This window comes from Rissa tridactyla, chromosome 19, assembly GCF_028500815.1.
Source record: "Rissa tridactyla isolate bRisTri1 chromosome 19, bRisTri1.patW.cur.20221130, whole genome shotgun sequence".
NCBI classification, from domain to species: Eukaryota; Metazoa; Chordata; class Aves; order Charadriiformes; family Laridae; genus Rissa; species Rissa tridactyla.
This window is the reverse complement of record NC_071484.1, coordinates 5393921-5420257: the sequence shown is the minus strand read 5'-3', so window position 1 is coordinate 5420257 and position 26337 is coordinate 5393921. Positions and strand designations below refer to the sequence as shown.

Genomic DNA, 26337 nt, shown 5'->3' with positions numbered 1-26337 from the left:
TTTCCTGGCCCACACAGGGCAGGACTCAGCCCAGGGGAGGACGTGAGCTACGCTACCGTGGGTCCAGGACAGCCTCATCTCCTCGGCGCCCGCTGGCTGGGGCTGACATGCCCCCATCAGTGCCTGGCGGACCCCGCAGAAAGCGAATCAGCGCGTGGAACCGCTGGGTACCTGTATGGCCCCATGCCTTGCACCACCCCTCTGTTCCTTACGCAGCCCGACTTCACGCACAGCACCGATATTTATGTAGGAAAAATGGCTGCGATTTCAGCAAAAAAAAACTGCCCCCTCAGTCCATTAATAAATCCGGTTTCACTGCCAAAACGTTTTAATTTCCACTTCTTCAGACTTGCTTTGTCTTCACGGTTTCTATTTTTACTGCATTTTGTGACAGCTTGTTTCTGACAAATGAAAGTTTGCCATTACGGTAAATCTTTCTGCAGTGTGGCCAGCAAAATATAAGCAGTAGAGGAGCCTTTCCTTTTTCAATAATTCTGCTAATTAAAATCACTGCCTGTAATTTATAGACGCGCTGTCTGTGCTCAGGGAGGAAGGGAAAGCGGAACCGCTGCCCTGTGCAGCCAGGCCTGGGGGGTGCAGCCTCTACAAAAGATGGGGCTCCGGTCCTCCCCGGGGGAACTTGCCCGTGGGCATCGGAGATACGGGATTCCTAAAACTCGCGTGGAGGCGGATAAAATGTTGGGTGTTCCCATTTCTGCCATATTCCTCTGGGAAACGAGTCCCGTTCCAGCAACGCCAGGATGGGAGGCGGGAAGGGGGGCACCCCCCGTGCGGGGAACGGCGGCGGCCGGTGGCCTCCCCCGCCGGTCCGGAGCCGGGCCCTGCCGGGGGCGGATGCTGGGGGCACCCGTCGGGAGTGGGCTCCGGTAGCCCCGGGCCTCCGGGCCGAGCCCTCTGGCCGCGATGCGGTGGGAGGTGCCGGGCAGGGCCTGTGGGGTGGCGGTGGCGGCGGCGGGGCCATCCCGGTCCCGCTCCCACCCCCGCGCCGCGCCGCGCCCGGGAGCGGGGGGGGGGGGGGGGTGGTTCGCACGGAGCCGGCGGAGGGACGCCCCGAGGGGGCGGCGGGGCCGGCGGGGGGCGGCTCCCGGGGCCGCGGTCGGGGGCGGCCGTGTCGGCACGGCCCTGCCCAGCGCCGGCTCCGCTCCGCGCCTGGTTGGTGCCGTCGGGGCCGGGGGCGCGGCCAAGGCCGGGGCCGTCCCGGTAAAGCGGCGGCGCGGGCGGTGCGGCCCCGCACCATGGAGGGGCACCTGGCGCGCTGCAAGATCGTGGTGGTGGGGGACACGCAGTGCGGCAAGACCGCGCTGCTCCACGTCTTCGCCAAGGACTGCTACCCCGAGGTGCGGCGGCGGGCGGGTGGCCGGGCGGGCGGGTGGCCGGGCGGGCTGGTGGCCGGGCCGCGCTCACCTCTGCTCTCCCTCCCTTCCCAGAGCTACGTGCCCACCGTCTTCGAGAACTACACGGCCAGCTTCGAGATCGACAAGCAGCGCACCGAGCTCAACATGTGGGACACCTCAGGTGAGCCGGGGGCGGCGCGGGAGGGGGGGGCGGTGGGGTCGCGATCGTCCGTCCCTCCGGCCGAGGGTCTCCCCTTCCCCCGGAGCCCCGCGTTCCATCACGCATTCTGCCGGCTTCCCGGTCGGGCGGTCCCGGGCAGTTCCCGCAGCTCCGGCTGGTTCCCAGGCACGGCCGTGCCGGTCTTGGCTCCGGCAGCCGTGAGGCCCCCCCCCCTTCGCCCCCGGGGACGGCTCCGTCCCTGCCCGGGCGGCATCCCCCCCTTCGCCCCCGGGGACGGCTCCGTCCCTGCCCGGGCGGCATCCCCCCCTTCGCCCCCGGGGACGGCTCCGTCCCTGCCCGGGCGGCATCCCCCCCTTCGCCCCCGGGGACGGCTCCGTCCCTGCCCGGGCGGCATCCCCCCCTTCGCCCCCGGGGACGGCTCCGTCCCTGCCCGGGCGGCATCCCCCCCTTCGCCCCCGGGGACGGCTCCGTCCCTGCCCGGGCGGCATCCCCCCCTTCGCCCCCGGGGACGGCTCCGTCCCTGCCCGGGCGGCATCTCTCCCCCCGGGGACGGCTCCGTCCCTGCCCGGGCGGCATCTCTCCCCCCGGGGACGGCTCCGTCCCTGCCCGGGCGGCATCTCTCCCCCCGGGGACGGCTCCGTCCCTGCCCGGGCGGCATCTCTCCCCCCGGGGACGGCTCCGTCCCTGCCCGGGCGGCATCTCTCCCCCCGGGGACGGCTCCATCCCTGCCGGGCGGGGAGGAACGGGGAAGAGGCAAAGGCGCAGGTTGGGAAGAGACCTCACCTTGGGGAGGAATGCGCTGCGGGAATGCGCTGTCCTTTCATCACTCCCTGGCAGAGCGTCTGGGGTTCTTTGTGTTTTTTGGTTGTTTTTTTTTGTTGTTGTTGTTGTTTTGATTTTGGCTCTTTGTGTCCTCATTTGTGATTCTGCATGAAGCTGCGGGCACAGCTGTCCCAGCCCCCCCTCCCCTCCCCGCCCCGAGACCCTTCCCGTACTTAATGTCTTTCTGTGGAGGCGCGAGTTGCAAGTGAAGTGCTTGACGCAGAGTTCATAAAAATATTGGCATCCAGCAAAGTTCATGGGCACCTTTTAATTTGCCTCTGACAACCTGTTTGGACTGCTGCGTACACACAGTGCGGCTGAATGCTGCGGATGTCGGTGTGCATACCTCACAGGCTCGCTCATGCTCTTTCCCCATAATTTCTGGAGTCCTTAGGACAAATGAAGTCCTCTCAGTGTCCAAGAGCAATAATAAATTAAAACGTGACCTAGGACTTTCTTTGCTCTTGTACTCTCAATTCCTTGCTATAATTTTACATCCGTCAAATTACAGCTGTAGGATCAGCACAGCTCTAGCTAGAGCAGTGGCTTTACTGAGTCTTGGACTAGCTCTAAGGCGTAAAATGCATTTGTTGAGTCTGCTCTGGAGCTTTCCAACCCAGGAGGTCTTGATTTTGCTGCTTTTTATTCCCTGAGACAAAAAGGAGCCTTTTGCTTTGCCCATATGACGTGTGCTGTGCTGTGAGCCGCAAGGATGCTGGCTCGTCGGGCAGCTCTGGGTGCTGGAGCTGTGGATGGAGCTTTGGCTCGCTCTCAGCGCCCGCTGGGGAGCTGTGCTTGCGGCACAGAATGGTGGCTACGAGGTGCAGGCGTTGCATGGTGGATGGTCCTGGGAGGACGTGGCTGGTGCTGGGAGGACGTGGCTGCGCGAAGTCCTTCATGCTTGGTAACAGCGAAGCCATCCTGGCTGACCAGGGGCTGCCCCACAGAAGGTCCCCGGAGCTGCTCCGAGGGGGTGAGTCCGGGTTGGGGTGTGCTGGGAATGAGGGGTGGCTGACCCCCCATGTCACCGGGGTGCTTGTCGTGCAGCTTGAGCATCCCCCTGGCTGTGGGGGGCTCCGAACCGAGGGCAGCCTCCGAAAAGGGGCTGGGGTGGGGGGGTGTCTATTGGGCACTGCATGGCTTTGCTTTGAGCGTCTGTATTTGACGGGAAAAACTTCACCTTTTCACCTTTTGAGGGTGTGGAAGCACGTTTGATGCATTGTCTGCTTTTTAGGAATTCTCCGGAATGCTTGGCTTTGATCTTACAAATGTTAAAAGAAAAGGACATGACAAAAAGTCTCTAAAGCTGTGTATATGTATCCGATACCTGCATCTGATGCTGTCACCCATTCATTTTTACCCTTTTCAACAAAAGATAGAAGTTTGCCTAACGTTTATCTCTATAGCCAAGAGATGGACTTTGATTTGTTCTCTCTTCTCCTTATGAAAAATGTAAGACCTGTTTAACAGCTTTGTTGTAGATAGAGTTTGCTAGATAGTTCTCCAGATAAATCCGCTTCCATTGCAGCTCTGATTTGAATTACACAGGAGCTAGTTCTTCGATAAATAGTCCTGCCAAGCAATACACAGCAATTTTCCCTGGTAAACTGATATTTTTAGCGGTAGACTGCAAGCTGCTGTTGAATTTCCCCTACCCTTTGGAGACGCTTGTAAACAGGTGCTTTGGTAGCAAAAGAAATTTTGCACAATAGCGAATTGACCCAGCTGAGCTGAAGGGATGGAGAGCGGCTAATTGCCCTCCTCCTGCAGAATGATGGGCACCGGGGTGCACTCTCCCTTGTTGCTGTGCTGCCTCCTGTCTCTTTTGAGCAGCTTCACACCCAGGGGCTTATTGCTCATGATAAATTCCATCCCAGCAAGAGCGGGAAGGGAGGTGCTGGGAAACTGCTCCCCTCCTCCTCTCAAGATCACCCTTTACCTTTTAAACCCTCACCATCTCTTAGGTAAGTAATCGGAGCTGAAGGTCTCCTCCAGAAATCAGAAGAGACCTGGAAGGAGGAGCTGACTATTGATTTACTTCATATTTTTTTTTTTTTTCAATTCCCCTCCCCTAGTTAGTTGTGAAAGTAGTCGGAGACTCTGGAAGCTGCGCAGGGTGAGCTGAGCATCACCCAGCAATGGGTGTTGGGGCGAGAGCAGTCTGCCCGGAAAACTCCCTTCTTTTGCGACTGAGCCTGGCCACAGCCTCCCTGGCCGCTCCAAAGGCCCGTTGATAATCTCTGTACGAACCGGGATGTTGTCGGCTCCCCAGGGCTGGTAGTGATATAAGTGCGTCGGAAAATGCAGCCTTTCAGGGTGAATTTGCCCCTCGTGTGAAGTGGCAAATGCAGCTGTGACGTTAGCAGCCGGCAGGAAGGCGGTAAATCGAGTTAGAGAAATACTGACAAAAGGGGGGGCAGAAGCGATGGAGAACGGAATGGCTCTCAAATTGTATTGGGCCCTCTGATTTCCTTTAAATGTCTTTTATCCCTTTGTCCATTGATTAGTTTTTTCTGAGGCGGGAGGGTGACTCCGGAGAGTTTCCAGCACTGAGAATCCGTCACAGGGATGAAATCCGCGCCGCTCAGACAGGGCAAACGCGAGGACTCGGCACTGTCTGAAGGGCCTCGGATCTCGGGACCTGCCAGGGAGAAAAGTGAACCAAGCTTGAGCTTGACCCCTTGTCCATCCTCTGCAGGTGCTGGTTGCATTTCAAGTTTGTTTCGGTTTAAGTTCGTCCCACCTCGGGGCACGCGGTGGGAGCGAAATTGCTTCGGGTGCCATTTTACAGCACAGCAGGGACGTCCCGTCCCTCCCGTCCCCCTGAAAGCCTGCGCTACGTGCCATTTTCTAAAGCCTCCATTAAAAAGCAGTTTGACACCTTTGTGGGTGAGCGAAGGGGTGCGGAGCCTGCCTGCCGTACGGGGCTCCGCCGTGCCCTGGCACCTCCGCTCCTGAGCCTGACGGAGGACACGGCTCTTTGCTGCTCTTCGTGCTCCCGTTCTGGCAAATTCTTTCTCTGCTGCCTGTTGGCCGAATGTGCTCGGCACAGAAACAACTCCTCTGCACGGCGCCGGTATCATGTGGCGGGGGGGGAAACTCCTGTTCGACGGGATGCCTGGTGGCTTGGGAGTGCTGCTCCCAAAGGGCTGGGTGCCTCCCGGACCCGCGGGGTGCCCCAGACCTGTCAGGAGGAGCTCTCTTCCTCGCGGCCGGGCGGAGGAAGGGCGGGTGGTTTTGGGATCGCTAGCAATGCTTTGCAAAGAGTAGGCGAGTTTCATTTCCGTGCTTCAGAGGTGGGAAAGGGTGTGCGATTACCACTAGGTGTGCGCCGGGCAGGTCGGTTCCCTCAGCGATGCGATAGCTGCGTTCCCAGTGGGATCGGGGAGTGTCCGTGGGTCTGCCTGCTCCAGGAGGTCTCACGCCTGGAGCGGAGCCTCTGCGGTGCTCCGCAGCTCTCTGTCAATGAGGGCGTTCAGCGCTGGCTGACCTCCTTCCCAGGGACCTCAGTGGGCTCCGCGGTGACTCCGGACCTGCTGCCCACAGCTCCAGACTGGCCTGATGCCCCTGCTCGTCCCACGCACCACACCGGCGTCCCCGCAGAGCCCCTTCCCCAGCACCGGGTACCAGCAGGGGAAGAGACGGGCTCAGGCAACACCGCCTCGGCGAGGCCAGAGTGCTGCAGCCTCCGTGCTGGCGTGTCCAAGGCTTTGCCCTGTACCCGGGTGGGGGTTTGGGTTTGTTTCCAGTGATAATGGGGAGGAAGCTGCTCTGTGCATGGCAGCCTGGGCTCAGTTCTTTGATTTTGGTGCACACCCCTTGATGCTGGGAGGCTCTGCCTGCCCTCTGTGTCTGTGGCCTCCAGGAGCAGGCAGCGGAGCGGTGATGTGACCTGAGGCCATTTACCTGCTTGGTGCATCTTTTGCTGATGCAGATCCCGGTGCAGCGTGGAGCTGCCCATTTCTGACAGGGGCATCTGCATCCTCTGTGCCCGGGCCTGGCATTGCGCCTCGCACGTCATCTCTGCCCTCTTGGAGAGCCGCTGGAGAGGACTTTTCTGTCCTTTGCGGACCAACGGGACGCAGTGCTGCCGAGAGCCACAGTGCCTACGGCAACCTGCAACAGCCGGTGCCCACAGGTTCAGCGGTGCCACGTTGTCCCCCCCGTGCTTCGGCTCACGACAGGGGAGTTGCCGGTCCTTGGCCGGGGCTTCTGTCTCTTAAGCAGATGTGCTTTCAAGACAAGAATAACATTGGGACTTGCAAATCCCCCTCTTCTTCCCTCTTCGCCTGTGCTCAGCAAACAGTCTGCCTTGGTACAGCCTGCGTGGGAACCTACAGGCTGCGGTAACGGAGCCTTCTTTAGGGGAACCACTGAGGAATGTTGATGAGATTAGCGAGCTGAAAGGGGCCGAGTTTAGCGATGGCATCTCCATGGATGCTGAGCTGTCTGTGCCTGGATTCCCAGCGCGTGGCTCCGGGATTGCCATGGCTGCCTCTTCCAAAGCGCAAGAGCAAGTTCTCTCTTGGGAAGAGTTCAATGCCGCTTGCACTCTGAGGCAGAGAAAAAATGTGGAGCTGCCCTTTCCATACCAAAATAGCTCCTCCCATGCTCCCTGTTGAGGCTGGGAGCCTGAAACCAGCATACTTGTGTTCTGCCTCAGCACAAATACATAGTTAAGCCTAAAAATATGTGCAGCTGGGTCACGTTCTCAGGCAGGTCAGTAACCAGTCGGACAGAAGTTTAAAGAGTTGCAGCAGAAACGGCATCAGACATGCTCATGCTGGAGTGGGTGGAGGATGGACCTGAGAAGACATGACATGACATGACATGACATGACAGTCCCTGGGAGGATCGCCTCGCTGGGCTGGGCGCAGCGTGGGGGTGCCGCGATGCTGGGTGGCTCAGGGACGGAGGCTGCTTCTCCTGCACCTCCCTCAGCCAGGGCAGCACGCCCCGTGGCAGCATCCGTGCTGTCTCCCCTGTGGAGCCGGGAGGCTCAGCGGGGCGATGGTGTGTCCTGGGAGTCACGGGGGGTGCTGAGTAGGAACGGTGCCATTAGCGACAACCAGCCGACCCTGTTGGCTGCTGTGACCTCGTAGGCAAGGAAGGGCTTTCTGTGGGGTGGGTTTGTTCCCGGCTGTGACGCAGACCCCCTCCCCGCAGCAGGGAGGGGACCCGCTCTCTCCCGTGGGCAAGGACAGCACGGCTCTGCTCTCCCCGTTTCTTCTGCCGGTCCGGCTGCTCCGTGGCACCTCCTGATGCCACTTCAACGCATGTTTAGGGTGAGCAGAAGCTGCTTAACGAGGTGGTCACATAAATGGACCTGCAGAAACTCCCTGGTGCGGGGTGGTCATGCCCCGTCCTCTGCCTGCGGTGGTTTGCCTTTCTACCAGCCCTCAGCCAGCGCGGTGCCGAGGATGCCCCTCTCGCCCCACCACGCGGTGCTTTGGGACGGCGGATGGAGGACGGCAGGAGGCTTTGTGGGAGGGAGAGCTCTGAAGGAGCCGGTTGGCGTGTGCCCCGGGCCCTGTGCGTGCAGTGAGGACTTTTGCAGCTTTCCTTTTGCCCCAGATTCTGACGATAAAATCTCCACTCAGTGAAACTTCACCAGTGTGCGGGCCCAGCCTTCCCTGCGGGGAGAAACCTTATCTGGTAGCCGAGCAGTCAGGGAGGGATCTGCTGCTTATGCACGGCAAACCTGAAATGTGCCACATTGCATAAAGATAATTGTGTTGGTTCAGGCCCCGGACCTGTTCCCTGGAGCCGGAGCGTGTGCTGGCTGGGCCATGCTGTGGGAATCTGTTGCCACTCCTACTCCTTGTTGTACCCCGTAGAAAGGATGACAGGCAGGTTGTGGCAATGCCAGCTGCCCCTGTGACAATGAAAGAGTGCCAGGAAGGGACTTCTGGCTCCCATTTGTCTCCCGTGTCAGCTGCCGCGGGCGGGATTTCCCTCCAGCACGCTGTGAGAAGCCTGGTCGAGCTGCTCCCCTGCAGCCCCAGCAGCCAGAGGTGCCAGCAGGGACCTCCGCAAGGAGCAGGCAGGGCCTTCTAGAGCTGCCTCCCAGTCGGCAGAGTGCGGTTTGCACCTGAGGAAGCTCCTCTGAACCTCTGCGAGCGGCACGCGTGAGACGGGGCACAGGAGCTGGGTAAGGCAGAAGCAGCCTGTTCCTGCCTGGGCTGGGGATTTCTCTGCCGGTAAATCCAGCAGAACAGCCTCCTCCCGAGCGACAGGTTTCCAGTAATAAGGTCTGGAGAGGGGCCCAGAAATGCCACCTCAGCCCGTGCGAATACCATTCCCTTCATCCTGATCATGGCTGTCCTGAAGGTATGCCAGCTGGGCTGGTTAGTAATTTACTCATTTTTGTACGTGCGTCGTAAGAATTAGGAGCAGAGGTTAATTGTCCAAGCTGATTAGCTGTTGTTTCAGTCGTGCGCTTTCCAGACGGTTGCTTGTTCCATGTCAATGGATGTCTTTCCTACACTTCAGGGTTTTGCAGTGATGTCGCCCAAACAAGAGAAACGTCATGGTCCGGCCATGAGAGAAGCTTGTAAAGTCCTGGGGCCGATGGCCATGCTACGTTCGGTCCCTCGGAGTAGCGGCCAGCAGTTCTCTCTGCTGCTTTCTGTCTCCCTCCGGCTTTGGTGGGATGCTTCGTCTCTCCTTGTTTCTCCCGCTTTCTCTCTGGCAGGCAGGGCTTTGTCTCGTTTCAAGACAACTCTGTCGTTTCGAGCCTGCCGGGGTCAGAGCGTTGAGGCCCTTCCCCGTGGCGCGGCTCTGTCACACCCTAACTTCTGAAGAACAAATCATGACCTTCACTTGGAGTAAAACCTTTCTGAGGCCTTGCCTGCGAGGATGGTGGGTCTCCACTTGTGGCGAAGCAATGGTTTTCCATGGGAAGGTGCAGGGGATGCCACGGTGGAAGCTCTGCGCCTCGGGCTGTGGTGGAGATGGCCTCTCGGAGGGAAGGTGCAGCTGCTGTGGACAGAGCCGGGACGCCCCGAGCGGCACAGGGCACTCGGTGCCGGCAGAGCCGGGACGCCCCGAGCGGCACAGGGCACTCGGTGCCGGCAGAGCCGGGATGCCCCGAGCGGCACAGGGCACTCGGTGCCGGCAGGACAGCGGGATGGATTTGTCAGCCCAGATTTTGCCAGGGACAGCCAGGTCTGCACTGCGGAGTGGAACGCGGCGCCATGGCGGCTCTCTCTGACTCTGTTTTGCCAGGTCTGCTTTGCTCTTAGTGCCACTCACTTTAATCTCTAATGTCACTAATTGCTGCTTCTTTCGTAATTGTGACCCCAGAGTTGTCGGGTCTGGGCTTTGGACCGCGGTGCTGCCAGAGTCCGTCATTACCAGTGTCTCTGAGTCTGTCACCAGTGCTTTAATTCCTGTCTCTGCCACTTGTCACTCTTCTGGACTGGACTCTAATGAGCACTATATTAGTGTCAGGAACATGTTTTTTGTATCAGTGGGATCTGCATTATCCTCCCCTTCCAGACAATAACCAGCCAGGCAAGGTCAGGGATCCTTAACCCGCCTCCGAGCCCCGGCTGAGTGGGGACCTGCAGGGTGCTCAGGAACATTGCTGCAGTTTATCAATCTTCAAACAAAAAAAAATCCTCTGATTCTCTCTCAGGAGAGAGGGTCTGATTTCACACTGGGAGGATGAAGTCGGTCTCTGAACTTGTGATGCTTCAGATCATTGTCTCCCTGATGTGCAGCTCTCGCAGTTTGGGAGGCTGCAATGGCTAATTTCCTGGTCTGCTGTTTATATAAAGCCCATCAGCACTAATGATACAGGGAATGAGGAGGGCATTTGCATATTCTGGTCTGTCGTATACCAGGCACACTGAGCTATTGCTCTTCAAACATTGCCTTCTGCCTTTATAAAGGCAACTAAAATCCCAGAATCCCGGACTGGCCGGGGTGGGAAGGGCCCTCTGGAGATCAGCCCCTCCAGCCCCCGGCCAGAGCAGGGTCACCCAGAGCAGGTGGCACAGGAACGCGTCCAGGCGGGGTTGGAATGTCTCCAGAGACGGAGACTCCCCCACCTCTCTGGGCAGCCTGTGCCAGGGCTCTGCCACCCTCACAGCAAAGAAGTTCCTCCTCCTGTTGAGATGGAACTTCCCAGGGGCAAGTTTGTGCCCGTTACCCCTTGTCCTGTCCCCGGGCACCACTGAGAAGAGCCTGGCCCCATCCTCCTGACACCCCCCTTTCAGTATTTATCAGCGTTGATAAGATCCCCCGTCAGTCGCCTTTTTTCCAGGCTGAAGAGACCCAAATCCCTCAGCCTTTCTCCATCAGAGAGGTGTTCCAGTCCCCTCAGCGTCTCAGTGTCCCTTTGCTGTCCCCTCTCCAGCGGTTCCCTGTCCTTCTTGAACCGGGGAGCCCAGCACTGGACACAGTAAATCCCCGAGGCGGGAAGCCGTGTCTGCAGAGTTGACCACGCTCGTGGTTCCTCCTGGGTGAGAGATGGCCTCTCTGTTGTGGATGCCTGTCCCTGGGCTCTGCGATGCCCAGGGTCCCAGCTGCAGCGGGTCTTGCAGAGGAGATGGCCTGGGGGCTCGCGCACGCAGGGGACACCCCCAGACACCCGGGGAGCCGCTGGGGCCGCGTCACGGGACTGGCCGGGGTGGAGGTGGCCGTGGGGATGGCAGCTGCTGGTGGACACGGGTGACGTGTTTTGTCATCATGGGCGGCTTTGTCCTCGCAAAGGAGGTCTGAGCCCGAGGTGTGCCCACTCGGGGAGCTCCTGGCCGGGGCCGTGACCTGCCCCTTCCCTCAGGCACTGGCTGGGCCGTGGTGCGTTCACTGCGTTGAGCAAAAGGACCACAGAAGAAAAATTTCCTTCCTAGTCTGCTCCCAGTAGGATAAAGGGAGCGGGCATGACCTTTGGGGCTGTTTAACCGCTGCTCTTGTGTGTTCCCTGAGGCTGAATTCCTCTTTACCCTCCGCCGTAAACTCTGCCATTGTTTCTCTGGGCTGATTTCCCCTTTTCTAGCAGTGAGAAATATTTTAGGGTGACTCCGTGCCCTCTTGTTGCATCTGCAGAGGAAATGGCAGCTCTGGAGCGTCCTGGACGTCTCAGAAAAAAGCAGCCGAGATTTTTGCGGGCTCACCATGGGGACCGGCCTCTGCACCGGGCGTCTGGGACAGCTGCCACTTCTGCCCTTTTATTCGCCACCAGGGTTTCCATCCAGCATTTTTATGCTTTCCCCTCGGTGGGCCCTGGGAGGGGACAATAGCGGGGGCTTTGAGGGGGGTGGGGGCCTTTCTGATGCAAATGGTGCCTGGCTGGGAGAGCCCACTGGTGCGGGGCTGGGCCAGCGCAGCCGGGCTCCTGCTGGCCCCTTCCCCGGCCGCCACTTTGCCCATGGCCACAGTCCCAACTAGGAGCAGCTGGGTGGGTTTTTCCCTGCCCAGCACGTCCGTGAATCGGGCAGAGATTTCGTTCTTAGGTGTGTTATAAATAAAATATATTATTATTATTATTAACACCTTCATCCTCTGCCCTGGCAAAGGAACAACTGATCATGAAAGCCGTCACGTTCACTGGCACTTCATGTAATATTAACCAGCTCTGGAGCAGTGGGGAGAGCGTGCGGTGGTGGAACACGAGCATCCTGCTCCCCAAGCACAGCTGCGGCAGCTGCGCCCATGAGCCATGGCCGGCGCGAGGGGGCTCAGAGCCGTGGCCTCTGCACCCAGGGCCTTTGCCGCTAGGAAGCAGTCACTCGGATAAATTTCTCTGCAACAAAAGGCCACTGGGAGCTGTGAGTTCAGCTCCAGAAGCTCTGCTTAACCTCGGGAAACGCTGAGCATGCGTGCTGGTACGCGGCAGCTCCAAAGGGTTAGCAGCAAAGGGTTAGGGCTACCGAGATGCTGAGGGGACTGGAACACCTCTCTGATGGAGAAAGGCTGAGGGATTTGGGTCTCTTCAGCCTGGAAAAAAGGCAACTGAGGGGGGATCTTATCAACGCTTATAAATACTGAAAGGGGGGGTGTCAGGAGGATGGGGCCAGGCTCTTCTCAGTGGTGCCCGGGGACAGGACAAGGGGTAACGGGCACAAACTTGCCCCTGGGAAGTTCCATCTCAACAGGAGGAGGAACTTCTTTGCTGTGAGGGTGGCAGAGCCCTGGCACAGGCTGCCCAGAGAGGTGGGGGAGTCTCCGTCTCTGGAGACATTCCAACCCCGCCTGGCCGCGTTCCTGTGCCACCTGCTCTGGGTGACCCTGCTCTGGCCGGGGGTTGGAGGGGGTGATCTCCAGAGGGCCCTTCCAGCCCCAGCCAGGCTGGGATTCTGTGAGCCCCTGTGTTGGGAAGCGCTGGAGGGACATGCAGCCGGTGAAGCTCGGCCATGTGGACCCCTGGCAGTGGAGGGGATGGTCTCCTCATGTCTGATGCCAGCTGAGAGGTGACACAGGCTTCTTGCCATGCATGGAGAGAGGATACTGTGACAGCTGCACCTTGGTCCTCCTTTGACAGCTTTGTCCTCCAGACAAAAGCTTGGCTGAGCTGGTGGTGGGATTTGTCAAGCAAAGAAAACATCCTCTGTAGTCCCTAAAGGCCGCTGCTCGTCTGGCACCGCTCTGCGGGGAGGTAACTCGAGGCTCTTTGGGCTTGTCGATGCGGCTCTCCAGAAAGCTGGGATGAATTTCTGCTTCATCCTGTGAAGGATGTTCTTGGCTGTCCCCGCAGAAAGCAGCGTGCGCCGCAGCGTTGCTGGCTCCATGGGGAGGGTTTACAGTGAGCCCTCCGAGACAAGTGCGATGCTGAAAAAATTTAGGTCTTGGCAGCGCTCGTCTCCGTTCGGAGCCAGAGCTGGCTGGGGTTGCGGGAGCCCCTCGCAGAGCAGATCGCGGCTCTGCGTGCGTCTTTGCTTTCCTGGTCTGTAACGTGCTATTGTGGGATGGAGGGTGCCCATTTGAGGAGGCTCATTATCGCTCGGAACAGCTAATAAGGAACAAATGAAGATTAACACTATGTTGGTATAGATGAAACAGCACATTTCAGTCCCCTGCCCGAGAGCTGCGTCTCCGAGTCACAGTGCCAGGCATTTTGAGGGGCTGCCAGCTGATAAGAAAGAGGCTGTATCTGCCCCCATATTTCAGACAACAACCCGCACGGATTTTATTTTTAAGCTGGTTTTTGGCTTGCTCCAGTTTTCTCCCTGTAATCATGAACAGATGCACATAGGTCCTGTTTCTTGCAAACTTGGCTGCCAAGTGGGAGAATGACTCACGCAGCGAAGGGAGGCTGGATCTGCAGACACACGACCTTGGGTGCCTCGGTGTTCCGAAGTGCCAGACTCTGGGTCCCTGGGGTGTCCTGCTGGAATATCTGAAAGGTGTCGGCTGCTTAGAATCAATGAAGCTCAAGACCTGGAGCTGAGGGAACTGAGACTGGTTTGGTTGTTTTTTTTTTTTAATTGCCACACTCAATGAAAAAGTAATAGATGCCAAAACTAGAAGAATAATCCCCCAAACAGAAAGAATTTGCCGATTCGGTATAGAGACATGTCCAAAGAAAGCTGGAGATGACCTAAGTTTGGAGGACAGCAGCTCTCCTGCCCTGTTGGGAGCTCTGACCATCGGTCTCCATCGGTCTCCTGTGGCCGAGGCCAGGAGCGCTGGCTGTTGCTGCTGCCGGAGCAGCTGGTGAGTTGAACTACCAGCGAAGGTGCCAGGGGCTGCTCCTGCGCTTCGGAGTTGGAGCAGAAAGTTAATGAACGTGAAGGCAATTTTGATCTCAGGAAGAAAACGAGGTTCTTGACCTGGTGCATCCCTTCCGTCAGCTCCTGGCACCAGCACAGGGGTCTCTCCTCCCGTGGTCCCGGGTGGCGAGAGCTCGATTGCTGGCTCCGGGGTGGGGATGGTGGTGGTCCTGCGGGATGACGGAAGGGCTTGCTCGGCTGCGCATCGGTGGCCGAGGAGCTGGCTGGCTGCTGAGGGGAGCAGCGGGTTGCTATGATACAGTTTGCTGTGGCAATGTCTGTGCTGAATGGAGCCAAAACCACCTCTACAAAAGGAGCATTCCTGGGCTGGGAGGGGGCAGATTTATCTGCAGTGTTTATGTAAAACTCAGGAGCCGCAGGGAGAGGATGTGTGTGGGAACGCTTTCCTCCAGCGTGTGCTGGGGAGCCCTGTCTGGAGGCAGATACCCCTGTGGGCGTGGGGGAGAGGGCATGGCTCCGATAAAGGACCCAGCGAATCCAAGCATGCGGATCAGTGCTGGATCTCACATCCCATCCGTTAAACCCACACCGGGTGCGAGACTGAAAATTCGGCCCAAAGTGGAGCTCGGCGCTACTGAGCTTGGCGCTGCCTTCGAAAGCGTCCCCGTCGGGAGCTGGGTCACCTTGCTGCGCTGCAGGAGGGAGCGTTCGCTGGTGCCAGCTCTGCCAGTCACGGACTGAAGCAGCGTCAGCCTGAAGCTGTGTCAGAAATTCCCGCGCCTGGGATGCAGGGTCGCCCCGGCTCGCTGTGCCCGGTGCACCAGCCTGATGCTGGCCAAGGCACCGCAGGGGCTGGCTCCTTTCCATGCAGGGAACATGACTTTCCCTCTGGGAAGAGGGCCGGGCTCTGCACAGATCAGGGTCTGGGTTTTTTTTTAATGTGCTGGATCCCAGCTGCTTCTCTTCCCGGTGACTTTGCAGGGACACAGACCCGGGCTGCGGCTTCTCTCCCTGCTGGGAGCAGGGGGTGCCATTGCTCCTGCGGGCTGGCGGCAGTGTGGCTGCCTGTAAGAGCTGGAGATACCCGTAGATGATTTTGTAGATGATTTAGAATCCCTGGTGGTTAGAATCCCTGTAGATGATTTGGAATCCCCCCACGAGAGCAGTGGGGGCTGCGTGGGCACGGCTGGGGCTGAGCTGGTTGTGCGTGCCCTGGCCTCTGTGCTGCGGAGGTCCCGGTGGTGGCCGCCCTTGGAACTTTGCTGTCGGCTGGTGTGGAGGGGAGAGCGCGTGGCCAGGCTGGGGAGCTGGGCAGGGTTTGGGAGGACAACGCATGCCCTCAGCCTGCCCGTGTGGGCTCTGGGCGGAGGAAGGAGCGGTCGCAGCCAGGTCTGCTCTCCCGGATGAGTCTCGCAAGAGGGCTCCGGGGTGTTTGCAAAGCACCTGGTGCGCAGAGCTGTGCCGAGGGGCTGTGCCCCGCTCTCTGCCGTACATCAGTTGGGAGCCCCCCTGCAGACAAGAGCCAGAGTTGGAGCCCCTGGGGAGAATCAGCCTATTCTCCTCTCACGCTTATCCCAGGCAGATTCCCATCCTCCCGGAAACATAAGCCACCATCATCCATAATTCATCAGGTGCTGAACTTCATCAAGGAGCCACCTGACACCGGGGTTGGGTTGGGTGCTCCACCCTCCTCCCCAGGGTGGGAAAGTGCCGGGTCCGGGCGTCCCGAGGGGCCGGGGCAGGATGCGCGTCCGGTTCCCTCGGCCTCGGGGTGGGCGATCCTTCCTTCAGAGGAGGCAGATTCAACAAGGACTCTGGTGTCTCCGCTTCCCCTTTTCATAAATAAACATCTGCTTCTCATCCCTCCAGGAAGTTTAAGCCATTGTAAAGCCAAATATAAAACCGAAACAGTGTTTTTAAGTAGCAGTGAGCTGATTGCTCCATTACTGTTTACTGAGGCATCTACAATCGCGCACAGAATGCACTTCAAAAAAACCATTATGGGACAATGGCTTTAATGCCTGAAATTTGCATCGAAGGTGTGTGTGTGTGTACGCGCGCGCGTGCGCGGCAGAAGCTGTGCAGGATCCAGGCTGGGCTCTCTGCCTGCTCACTGAGAAATCCTGCAGCATACCGAATCATCCCCTCCAATTTCCAGCTCGCTCACCAAATCCTGTCACATCTTTTATGCACCAAAAAGAATCTGCCTGATTTTTTTTTTTTTTTTTTTTTTTTACCTGCCTTAAATTCTCACAATCCATGTGAGCAAGCCCTCCCGTATAAAGATAGCAAGAGAGGATGAAAAATAGCAGCAGCATTCCCTGTCTTCTCTCAGCCACACCTTTCCCCTGTCGGTGGTACGGCAACGGCATGACAAGTGTTGGGTACGGATGCGAGTGGCGGAGAGAGGCGGGTGCTGCTCTTCGGTGTCACAGCCCTGCCCAGGTCCCTGTGCTGCAGTGAGCCCGCGTGCCCTGGCAGCACAGCTCCAGCCTCGGACTTGCCAGACGCTTCCTAGGGAGGGAGAGGGATGCAAAACTCGGGTTTATATCCTCACAAAGGGATAAATGTAAGAGCACGAGGACCAAACCTCTGACTTCTTGTCTAAACAAAGGGACCAAATCCTCTGCAAACCAAACTCTGCTGAACCTTAATGATGTCTGGTCACTGGTCAAAAGCTTGGGTCAACATCCTTTATTTCCGACAGAGCATTGCGTCATGTGGCAGCGTCTCCAGTTCTTACTGGAATTCTGGAATTAAAGATCTCTGCCTGGCAGAGAGGGCTGGGGCTCCTGCCTTGGGGTGACGAGCGGTCAGTGGGACGGGACTTTCTGCTCACCGCTCTCCTCCCGCTCCTCTCTGCAGGCTCAGCGTATTACGATAACGTCCGTCCCTTGGCCTACCCGGACTCGGACGCTGTGCTCATCTGCTTTGACATCAGCCGCCCGGAGACGCTGGACAGTGTGCTCAAGAAGGTGAGTGCCCGGCGTGCCTTCCGGCTGGAGACATGTCCCCCGCCGCAGCCGCCCTGGGGTCCCTGAGAAGTCATCAGGGCTAAAAGCTCCGGCCCTGTGGCCAAACCTCGGCTGGAGTTTGTGTGCTCAGATGAGAACGGGCTGCTGCTGCTGACAGCAGAAAGCGAGATATTTCCATTTGAAAGGGGCCCAGTGAATGGCAGCCTGCAGCATGTGCGGGCGCCTGTGCGTGTGCACATACAAATGTGGGGACAGAGAGAAATGTAGGGCGTTTGTTCTGGTTTTCATGAAGACCTTGGAAGGTGGTGTGCATCTCTGGTTAGCATAACCACCGGTGAGTGTGCCATGGATCGCTTGCAGCAGTGGAGAACTGGCCCCTGGTGCCTGTTTCCAGGCAAGTAGAGAGCTCAGGTTTTTTTGGCTGTTCCCTCAGTTCAGCGTCTGCACAGTAAGAAAGACAACAGTCGGTTCCCCGTAGCTCAACAACACGAATAATGAGCTGTGGCACTGAATTTCAAACCCAGGAATGAAAAAAATGAGACGGCAGAATGCCACTGGACTGGACAGCAGGGCCCTGAGCACCGTCTGCCTGCGGAGCTGCCGGGCCATGCTCTGCGTTAGCAGCTGAGAGTTTTCTCCCTGCACGTTAGCGCCTTTTGGCAAAGCAGATATTTCCAGCTGGCAGGTCTGGCAGGGCCTGGAGAGCCCCCCCGGGGCTGGGGACCTGCCGTGGAGCACCGCTGGCTGGCCTCCCAGAGGTGCCTGCCTGCCACGCTCCGGGGGAGACGGTGGCACCCAGGGAGCGGTCCCCACGTGAGGCTTTACTCCGAGATGGTGTAAGTCCAGCAACTCAGGATGCTGCTCAGGGGAGAGGGTAAATGGCTTCCCTGCCACTCGCATCCTTTGGGTGATGGCCGTTCCCTGCCTCTTTCCATGAAATCCAGGAGCCGTGGTTCCAGGGAGCTCTCGCCGCTGTGCAGCCGAGCTGCAGAGAGCTCACTGGCGGCTGCATCCTCTCCCAGAGGCGAGTCTTGGCCAGCATCTCGTTTGTGAATCTCGCTGAGACACCGAGGCGTGAAAAGCACTACAGAGCAGCGATTCCTCTTGCTGCTCTCCCCAGTGAGCCCCGGGCTGCCGGCGCTGGACTGGCCACTCTCTGAACCAGTCACATTGTACCGACTGCCCTCTTGGCCTCTCCGCGTTTTGCCAAATGTTGTGCCGAAGCAAGTGCCTCTTACCCAGCTGCTGGGAGGGCTGAGAAGTGGGGCTGTGTCTCAGCGGTGTCCTGGTGAGGGGACAAAGACCCTTCAGATAACTCGGTCAATGGCTCAGTGTTCGTTTCCAAAGCGGGTCCCGGGTACCAGGCGTGCCGGGTGGAAGGAGGCGTGTTTTCATGCGGACTGAAAGAATTCCCGGCTCAGCTCGGGAGTCAGCAGGGTAATAATGCAAGCAAATCACTTATACCTTAATGAGATGCAAACCCATCGATAATTAGCTGGGTTTGGGATTTGTTTCTGTCTCTCCGCACACACTTCGTGTGGGTCTGCGCTGCTCGGTGCAAGGTCTTCCCCGGGCAGCCTCGCAGGTGCTTTGAGCACTGTTAGGCAACGCCTTTTTGATACGGCGACTTAAAATAAACCCTAAATCACAGGGGATTTCTTAAGTGCCTCTGAGTAGACGCCGTGTTTCCTTTGGTGCAGGCTGGCAGCCTATGGAGGTGAGGAAAATTCCTAAGACACCATGAAGTCGAAATGGGTTTTAGCTTTTGATATCAGGCGAATAAGGAAAATAACACTCCCTATTCAAGCCTCAGGCAAAAATGCTAATTCAGCAGAGGAAATCTTTACTACTGCTGCCCTTCTGACGCCGGGGCTGCCTGTACAGCATGTACAGCTGAAGGGAAGGGGCCATCTGAGAGAATGCAAACAAGCAGCTCTTCGTTTCAGACAAAGCGGGTTTTCGTGGGCTGGTGCCTTCGTTCCGACAAGCTTCGATAGCGCAGCAAGTCTTAGGCTCCCTAAGGTGTCAGTCCTGGGAGAAGGGGGTCGTGTCCCTCTCCGTAGACCGGGGAGCCCCACGTTATTACCGACAGCCATGACCTGCAGCAGTGCTGTGTCCAGTGCTGGGCTCCCCGGTTCAAGAAGGACAGGGAACTGCTGGAGAGGGGACAGCAAAGGGCCACCAAGATGCTGAGGGGACTGGAACACCTCTCTGATGGAGAAAGGCTGAGGGATTTGGGTCTCCTCAGGCTGGAAAAAAGGCGACTGAGGGGGGATCTTATCAACACTTATAGATACTGAAAGGGGGGGTGTCAGGAGGATGGGGCCAGGCTCTTCTCAGTGGTGCTGGGGGACAGGACAAGGGGTAACGGGCACAAACTTGCCCCTGAGAAGTTCCATCTCAACAGGAGGAGGAACTTCTTTGCTGTGAGGGTGGCAGAGCCCTGGCACAGGCTGCCCAGAGAGGTGGGGGAGTCTCCGTCTCTGGAGACATTCCAACCCCACCTGGACGCGTTCCTGTGCCACCTGCTCTGGGTGACCCTGCTCTGGCCGGGGGTTGGAGGGGATGATCTCCAGAGGGCCCTTCCAGCCCCGGCCAGGCTGGGATTCTGTGATTCTGTGACCTCTGCCTGGTAAGAGCAGACCCTACAGCTCAATCCCTTCAAGGATTTTCATTCTTCAGGTAAATCAGGGTGCTTGAATTCCAGCTCCAAAAGGACTGCATCGTCCTTCTCTTGCGGGTGTGTTAGCCCTTGATGTTGTGTGGCCATGACACCAGAAATCTCCCAGGAGCTGTGAACTCGGCGTGCTGCCTGGGTGCTGGGATGTGCCTGGGTCTTGGTGGACAAACGTCCCTGGCAGCAGGGAAAGGGGGGTCATGGTGAAGATGCTTGAGCCCACCTCCTGGTGGAAAATAAGATTTTTCCATATTTTGTAGCTGCTTTGGTGTGATATTGGTTGAATGAAACTTGGGTCATTCTTGGCAGTTCCATTCCCCACCAGCTTATGGACCCCCAGGTTGGGGGGGTTGGTTTTCTTTCCCCTTCTAATTGCCTAGGGTATGTGCTTAACCATCACTTAGTGCAGCAGGAAATTGCTAATTACAAGTGATATCTTTAGCCGGGATAATCTCAGTTTATCATCTGCATCCTACTTCAGAAACACCAGGTAAGTAACCAGGGTGTGGACACTCTGATGGGGCTGTGCAGGTCTCCCCTGGGGGAGGTCACAGGGGACAGTTTTATTTACTGCTGGGGACACTTAACTGCACACCGGGCATTCGTTTTTGGAGCTCTGAAAAGGGACTGTTAGCACAAAGGACGTGGATGTTTGCCCTGGCCTTCTCCTGCCATCGTTTCAATTCTTCATCTCCCCGGCTGTAGCTACGCTCTGAACGTCATAATGTTTTTAACATGTGGCTCCCGATAATACACAAATAATGAGTGTGCTGTGCAAACAGCTCCCCGCTGACCACGGTTCAAAAGGTCCAGCGAGTTGACCTTTGCAGTGGGCATGATTTTTCCACTGTCATGCCCAGGACGGTTCCCCCCTGGCCCAGCGCGGGGCACCGCAGCTCAGATTTAGCAGGTTTGCGGGGCATGTCTGGAGCAAGCGAGCATAAAGTTATCCGAGAGGCACTCCGGCCATTCCCATCATTGCCTGTGGCGGTTGTTAAAGTGCCCTGACGAGCCAATCAGTCTCGAAACAGCTGTGACCCCTGTTTGGAAAAGCCACACACACCAGAGTCCGGGTCTGAAGTCCCATTAGAGCCTCGTGTTCTACCCAGAACACCGAAGGTGGCTGTCCCGCTGCTTCCCGCCTTCAGCTCGGCCTCCAGCGCCGCTCCCGGTCTGCGTCCTCGCCGGGAGGATCCCACCCTGACTGTGGTGACCGTCATTGCCTGTGCCCCGTCCTCTCATCCTGAAGCCCGGCCGTGCCGGCTGCAGCGGGGCCGTGGCCGGCTTCAGTGCTGGCACCAGGCACCGCCGGTCCGATGCAAGAGACCTCAAAGCGGCGTTGCGGCGGCTGCCAGCAGCAGTGCCGGCGCTCTGACGGGTCCTGTGCGGATGGGGCGGGCCATGGTGCCTTGGCAGCGCGTGCTGATGCTCAGGCGGTGCTGGGACCCCGGCTGCCGTCGCCGCCGCCGTTCGCTGGGGTGGAGGGAAGACCCCTTCGCTGGCGGGAGCAGGAGAAGCGGCTGGTGGGCCTGCAGCAGGGTGGTGGGCTCTGCCGTGGCGGTGAGGCACGGAGGCGTTGGCTGGATCGTAGAATCACAGAATGGGTTGGGTTGGAAGGGACCTCTAAAGGCCATCTAGTCCAACCCCCTGCAGTGAGCAGGGACATCTGTAGCTGGATCAGGTCGCTCAGAGCCTCATCCAGCCTGGCCTTGAACCCCTCCAGGGATGGGGCCTCCACCCCCTCTCTGGGCAACCTGGGCCAGTGTCTCACCACCCTCAGTGGAAAGAACTTCTTCCTAATGGCTCATCTAAACCTGGGGAGGGACTTTATCAGGGAGTGTAATGACAGGACACCGGGTAACGGCCTCAAACTGAAGGAGGGTGGATTTAGATCGGATATCAGGAAGAAATTCTTTACTGTGAGGGTGGGGAGGCGCTGGAACAGGTTGCCCAAGGAAGTTGTCAATGCCCCATCCCTGGAGGTGCCCAAGGCCAGGTTGGATGGGGCTTTGAGCTGCCTGGGCTGGTGGGAGGTGTCCCTGCCCAGGGCAGGGGGGTGGAACGAGATGATCTTTAAGGTCCCTTCCAACCCGAACCATTCTGTGATACCCTGCTCTAGCATCGGGATGATGCTGTCTGGTAGGCACTGATGGCACAAGTCTCCTGGCCCGTCCTTCCCTCCAGGGCCGGGGGTCTCGGCCTGGTTGGACGGGGTTGGGAGCGACGAGCTGAGACCCTGTGATTGCCTTTGTTGTTCCAACCTTGACCCTTTCGCAGGCTGCCTGCTGCCAAAATCAACTTGACGTGGAGGTGCTGCCAGGCCTCTTGAAGTGTTCTGGTCCATCAGCAGCCCCTGAGCACTTTCTCCCTCTTGTCTCCTCTGTAGTGGCAAGGGGAAACTCAAGAGTTCTGCCCCAACGCGAAGATCGTGCTGGTGGGCTGCAAGCTGGACATGCGGACGGACTTGAACACGCTGCGGGAGCTTTCCAAGCAGCGCCTCATCCCTGTGACGCACGAGCAGGTGTGTTTGAGCAGCCGTCCCCCCGGGGCTCGGGAAGGTGAGGTGGGACGTTTCTGCAGGACCTAATAGTAGAAGGAAGCTCAGCGGCAAATCACCCGCTGTGGCCAGGTCTTGGTCTCAAGCTGGTTTGGTCTTGGCCGATGGACTCTGAGCTGCTCACGCGTACAGCACGCATTTGCCCAGCTCTGGCAGACCTTGACTTATTCCTGATGCTCCGCTGAACAGCCTCCTGGTGGGCAGCTGAGCAATCTTTCCTCAAAGGCGGTGGAGGTGCCTGATTTGATAAGTTGGACTGGCTAAAGGGGAGTGTTGTCCTTCTGCATCTCCTAGATCAGTGCAGCTCTTTCTGCTCCGAGTGACCCTCCTGCTGGGTTCAGTGTTGGGGAAACACTGAGGGGGGAAGAAGCTGCAGCCGGGGGGGGGGTCTGAGGGGCTGTTGTGGCCACCGGGGGACCCCGCAGTGTCTCCAGGCTGGCCCAGAGACCCAACCTCTGTGGTGCAGCGCAGAGGCGGCTGCGCTCTGGGCTGCTCTGTGCCCGGCTCCGTGTTGCACTTTAGCTGCTTGCGCTTTATTTACAGAGGTGGCGGGTTGAGCATTGTGAGCGAGCCGCTCCGGCTGTGCCGCGGCGCTCTGACGGGGCTGCCAGCACAAGGCGGGGCTGACGGGGATGCGAAAGGATGCTCCTTGCAGAGCTCTGGTCTCCTAACCTTCCTCCCTTTTCCTCCCACTCTCTCTGGACCGCAGGGCAGCGCGCTGGCGCGGCAGATCGGGGCAGTGGCCTACGCAGAGTGCTCCTCCAAGGTCTCGGAGAACAGCGTACGGGATGTGTTTCACGTGACCACACTCGCCTCCGTCAACAGGGTGCACAAGAACTTGAAGCGCAGCAACTCCAAACGGGGACTGAAGCGGGCATCACAGATGTCTGGCAGGACGGACTTACTCAACGACACAGAGATCAGGAAAGACCGAGCCAAGAGCTGCTCCATCATGTGAAAAACAGGCTGTAAATAATGTGTGTGTGTTGTCCATTTTTGTACAGTTACTGGCTGAGACAAGGGCATGGTGCTGGCTGCGGGAGCCAGCCCGCCTTTCCAAAGCCTTTCTCTCAGTCTCTCGGGCTGAGCAAAGGTCCCGGCTGCAAACCGGGGTGCAGGAGTCACCCCCACCGTGGAGATTCTTGGGCTGGCTGCTGCTGTGCGGATTGCTTGGGGTGAAGGAACCACTTGGCAGAGGAGTATTGAGGTGCTGGAAGGTCTGTGACTGGGTGAAACGAAGTAAAAGGGAGCGACCCCCGTGTGCGTGCCACCCTCCTGCCCCCACGGCCCAGCCTCTGCGCAGCGATACAGCACGCACAGCGTGGGGCGGCGGGCTGCGCGGGACCTGGGCTGGAGGGTGGGAGGGGGGTGCTGTTGCTAGCAGCAGAGTGCGGTCAGGAGAAGGTATTCTTCCAATCTTCCTTTAGAAGAGAGGTGATGTTTGAGGCGGTGCTGCTTTCAGCTAGGCTGGACAGTGAGTCGCCACAGAAGGTGCAGGTCTGGGCCAGAGCTGGGAGAGAAGGCACCCTGGGAAGGAACCTTAACCTGCCGAGACACCACGGCAGTCCACCTCCTGCGAAGAAAATAGATAGGTGGCTCTTACACGGTATTTTAGATACTTGAACTCCATTTGAAATGCGGCGGAGTGGATCTGGCTCCAAGGGAGAGGTTTATCCCAGTAGATGCATCCTGAGTATTGTGGTTCCCTTCAGCAAGCAAACGCTACTCGGGAGCTGGCGTCCCAGCCGCTGGCAGCCTGGTGACTCGTCAGGCTGCTCCCCGCCGCCGGCAGCCGCGCTTCCGAAAAGGCAGACTGCAATAACTATCCACATCCTGCTCTCCGCCCATTTCCAGCTGCAGATTGTGTTGCATGGTGCTGTGTTTGTCTGGTGCAGATAACCAAAAAGATGATAGGCGCATCTGCACCCCGTCTCCGCTGTGGCGGTGGGAGGGAAGGTGCTGCCTGCGCCTCTTGCCCTGCTGTACAGCCTCCTCCCAACACCTCTCATCATCGCTTCTGCTGCTGCCCTCTCTAAATGCCTTTGACTACAGTGTTAGCCTTGACTTAATGTCACATAGACACTTTAAGGAAAAAAGAATGTGCTCCACTGCCAGCTCCAGCTGTGTCAGTGGGCTCCAGAAAACAAATAAACAGCGTTGGAAAATGCACAGTGCTTGACTCTCTTCATTTCTAATAGTCAGACCAGGCATCCTCTCAAAATGTCTGACTGCCTGCCTGCTATTTGTGTCCTAATGCGTCTCTCTGGCTCTCGAAACACACTCACGCATATACTCGAGTGAAAAACGCCAAGGACTTAGCTGCAGCTATTCCTTTTGGAGCTGAAACACCTGCCTTGAATAACCTCTCACTCCACCCTGAGCCCTTAAACACCGCGGAGCATTTGCAGGTTGTCTGTGCCCGATCCTCCGCTCTGAGTTGACACGAGCTGCCCGAGTCCTCGCTGGGTCGGTAGCAAGTGAAGACGGCTTTTGACTTAATATTTTGTGTCTGCTCTCCCCCCACCAGGTCTTAGACTTTGGCTGCGTCATGGAGGCTATTTGGGAATCGGAGCAGCTGCGCTCCCAGCACGAAGAAAGCTCAAGCGATGACTGGGTGCTGTTGTGCTGGGTGCGGGTTGCAAGAGCATGAAAGTGCCCACCTGCGGCCTGGGAGGAAAGAAACCGAGCAAGGCGCTATGCCAAGAACAGCCTTCGGCATCACCGTACTTTTCTCTGCCTCTGCAGGGTCTTTGCAAACGTTAGTGAACAAAACCGTGTCCCTGCTCGAGCCGCGGCTCACAAGTGTCACTACCGAGTCCTCTTAACCCACCTGCGTTTGTTCTCATCATCCTCGTGCAGTATCGTCACTGTGTCTTCCTCCTCTCCACGTGAGCACAACGGTATTTGGCGAGCGTATCTCCCTCCCAACACCTAGCACCTTTTAGGCTTTTGAATTTATTCCGGCAGTCTATACAAATGCAGCTTCTGGTCCGTCGATTAGTTTAAACTCACAGTGGCCCTATATCGACTTGTTAGCTCACCTTATGAGCGTATCTCCAGCAGTGGGTAGCGGTTGCCAAACCTGAGCTGTGTCGAGTGTAGGTGTACGAAGGAAGGGGCTGTTGCTCCAGGAGGTGGCTGGGAAGCTCCCGGGGCTGTCAGCTGGGTGCCTGCGCCCCTCCAGCTCCTGCAGCAACTCCAGACCCTCCAGGTCTGGAGACACGCAAGAAACCCAGCAAAGCCTGCAGCCGCGCTGCAGCGTCGGGCTGTTTAACCAGCGCGGAGATAAACAGGAGCGGGGATGGCTGAGGCTGTGACAGACCAAACTGACGAGTTTGTCAGGAGAGAGAATACCCCATTTGCCTACACAGCGGGCTGGCGAGCAGCAGGACTGAGATGCCGGGACCGTCTGCTCGCCCTGCCAGGCCAGGGCTGCGGCAGCACAAACCCTCCCGTCCCGCACTTCAGGAGACGCTGCTGTGGATGATGCTGGGCTGGTCCTCAATGGAGACAGGCTCGAGCTGCCCGGCAGCGCCTGGCAAAGCTCTCCTGTTTTCTTGGGGCATCGGTGTGGAAAGATAACTCAGTTGTCAGCTCTGCTGCGACCACAGCCGTGCTTCCCTTGCTGCTGCTGATTTTCTTTTTGTACGCTGAACTTCCCAGGCTCTTGCTGCTCAAATGGCCCTCGGGGATGGATTGTGGCAGTGTAAAGGCACACATCCCAGCAGCAGCTCTGGAAGAACGAGTCAGAGTTAATGGCAACCAAAACCTCTCAAGAGACTAAGGCAAGTGAAACAGCCTCCAAGCCCATTTATCATGAAGTATCCGAGCTGGATCCGTGAGCAGGGTGAAGCAGAGATGTTAAAGCCCATGGGGGCAAGCCTTTATACCCTCAGTTTCCATCAGCAGGCTCTTTTCTTGCAGGCAAGTGAGCATTTCTGCTGCTGCTTGTGGCCCAGGTACAGAACCCGGGACAGCTGAAGGTATTTCAGGGTGCTGACCTCTAAGGACGTGGTTTCAGGGGGATGGAGCGTTGCAGTCCTGCTGTGTCAGCGCATTTACTACATGCCCCTGCCTCTGCACGGTACCCAG

The 26337-nt window shown here is 58.0% G+C and overlaps 1 protein-coding gene across 3 annotated transcripts; it reads left to right on the top strand.

Annotated features, from left to right (window-relative positions):
- Positions 1-1211: 1211 nt before the first annotated feature.
- Positions 1212-26008, top strand: RND2 (Rho family GTPase 2). 3 transcript variants are annotated; one of them, XR_008469859.1, is made up of 7 exons: positions 1212-1358; positions 1449-1536; positions 16902-17011; positions 22075-22209; positions 22955-23213; positions 24773-25145; positions 25909-26008. XR_008469859.1 is itself a non-coding variant. In XM_054224370.1 (6 exons), the coding sequence occupies exons 1-5, from the start codon at positions 1257-1259 to the stop codon at positions 23201-23203; spliced, it is 684 nt and encodes a 227-aa protein (XP_054080345.1). In that variant the 5' UTR covers positions 1212-1256; the 3' UTR covers positions 23204-23213; positions 24773-25169. The 3 variants fall into 3 exon arrangements, 2 of the variants coding, with proteins under 2 accessions (XP_054080345.1, XP_054080341.1); XM_054224370.1 differs by lacking the exon at positions 25909-26008 and having other exon boundaries at positions 24773-25169; XM_054224366.1 differs by lacking the exons at positions 24773-25145; positions 25909-26008 and having other exon boundaries at positions 22955-24745.
- Positions 26009-26337: the final 329 nt, after the last annotated feature.

What these genes read in the sequence shown, in the direction of transcription:
- RND2 (XM_054224370.1), top strand. Translation starts at nt 1,257, where the DNA reads ATGGAGGGGCACCTGGCGCGCTGCAAGATCGTGGTGGTGGGGGACACG. An exon ending in CCAAGGACTGCTACCCCGAG is followed by an intron (nt 1,359 to 1,448) that starts GTGCGGCGGCGG and finishes CTCCCTTCCCAG; the next exon opens with AGCTACGTGCCCACCGTCTT. An exon ending in CAACATGTGGGACACCTCAG is followed by an intron (nt 1,537 to 16,901) that starts GTGAGCCGGGGG and finishes TCCTCTCTGCAG; the next exon opens with GCTCAGCGTATTACGATAAC.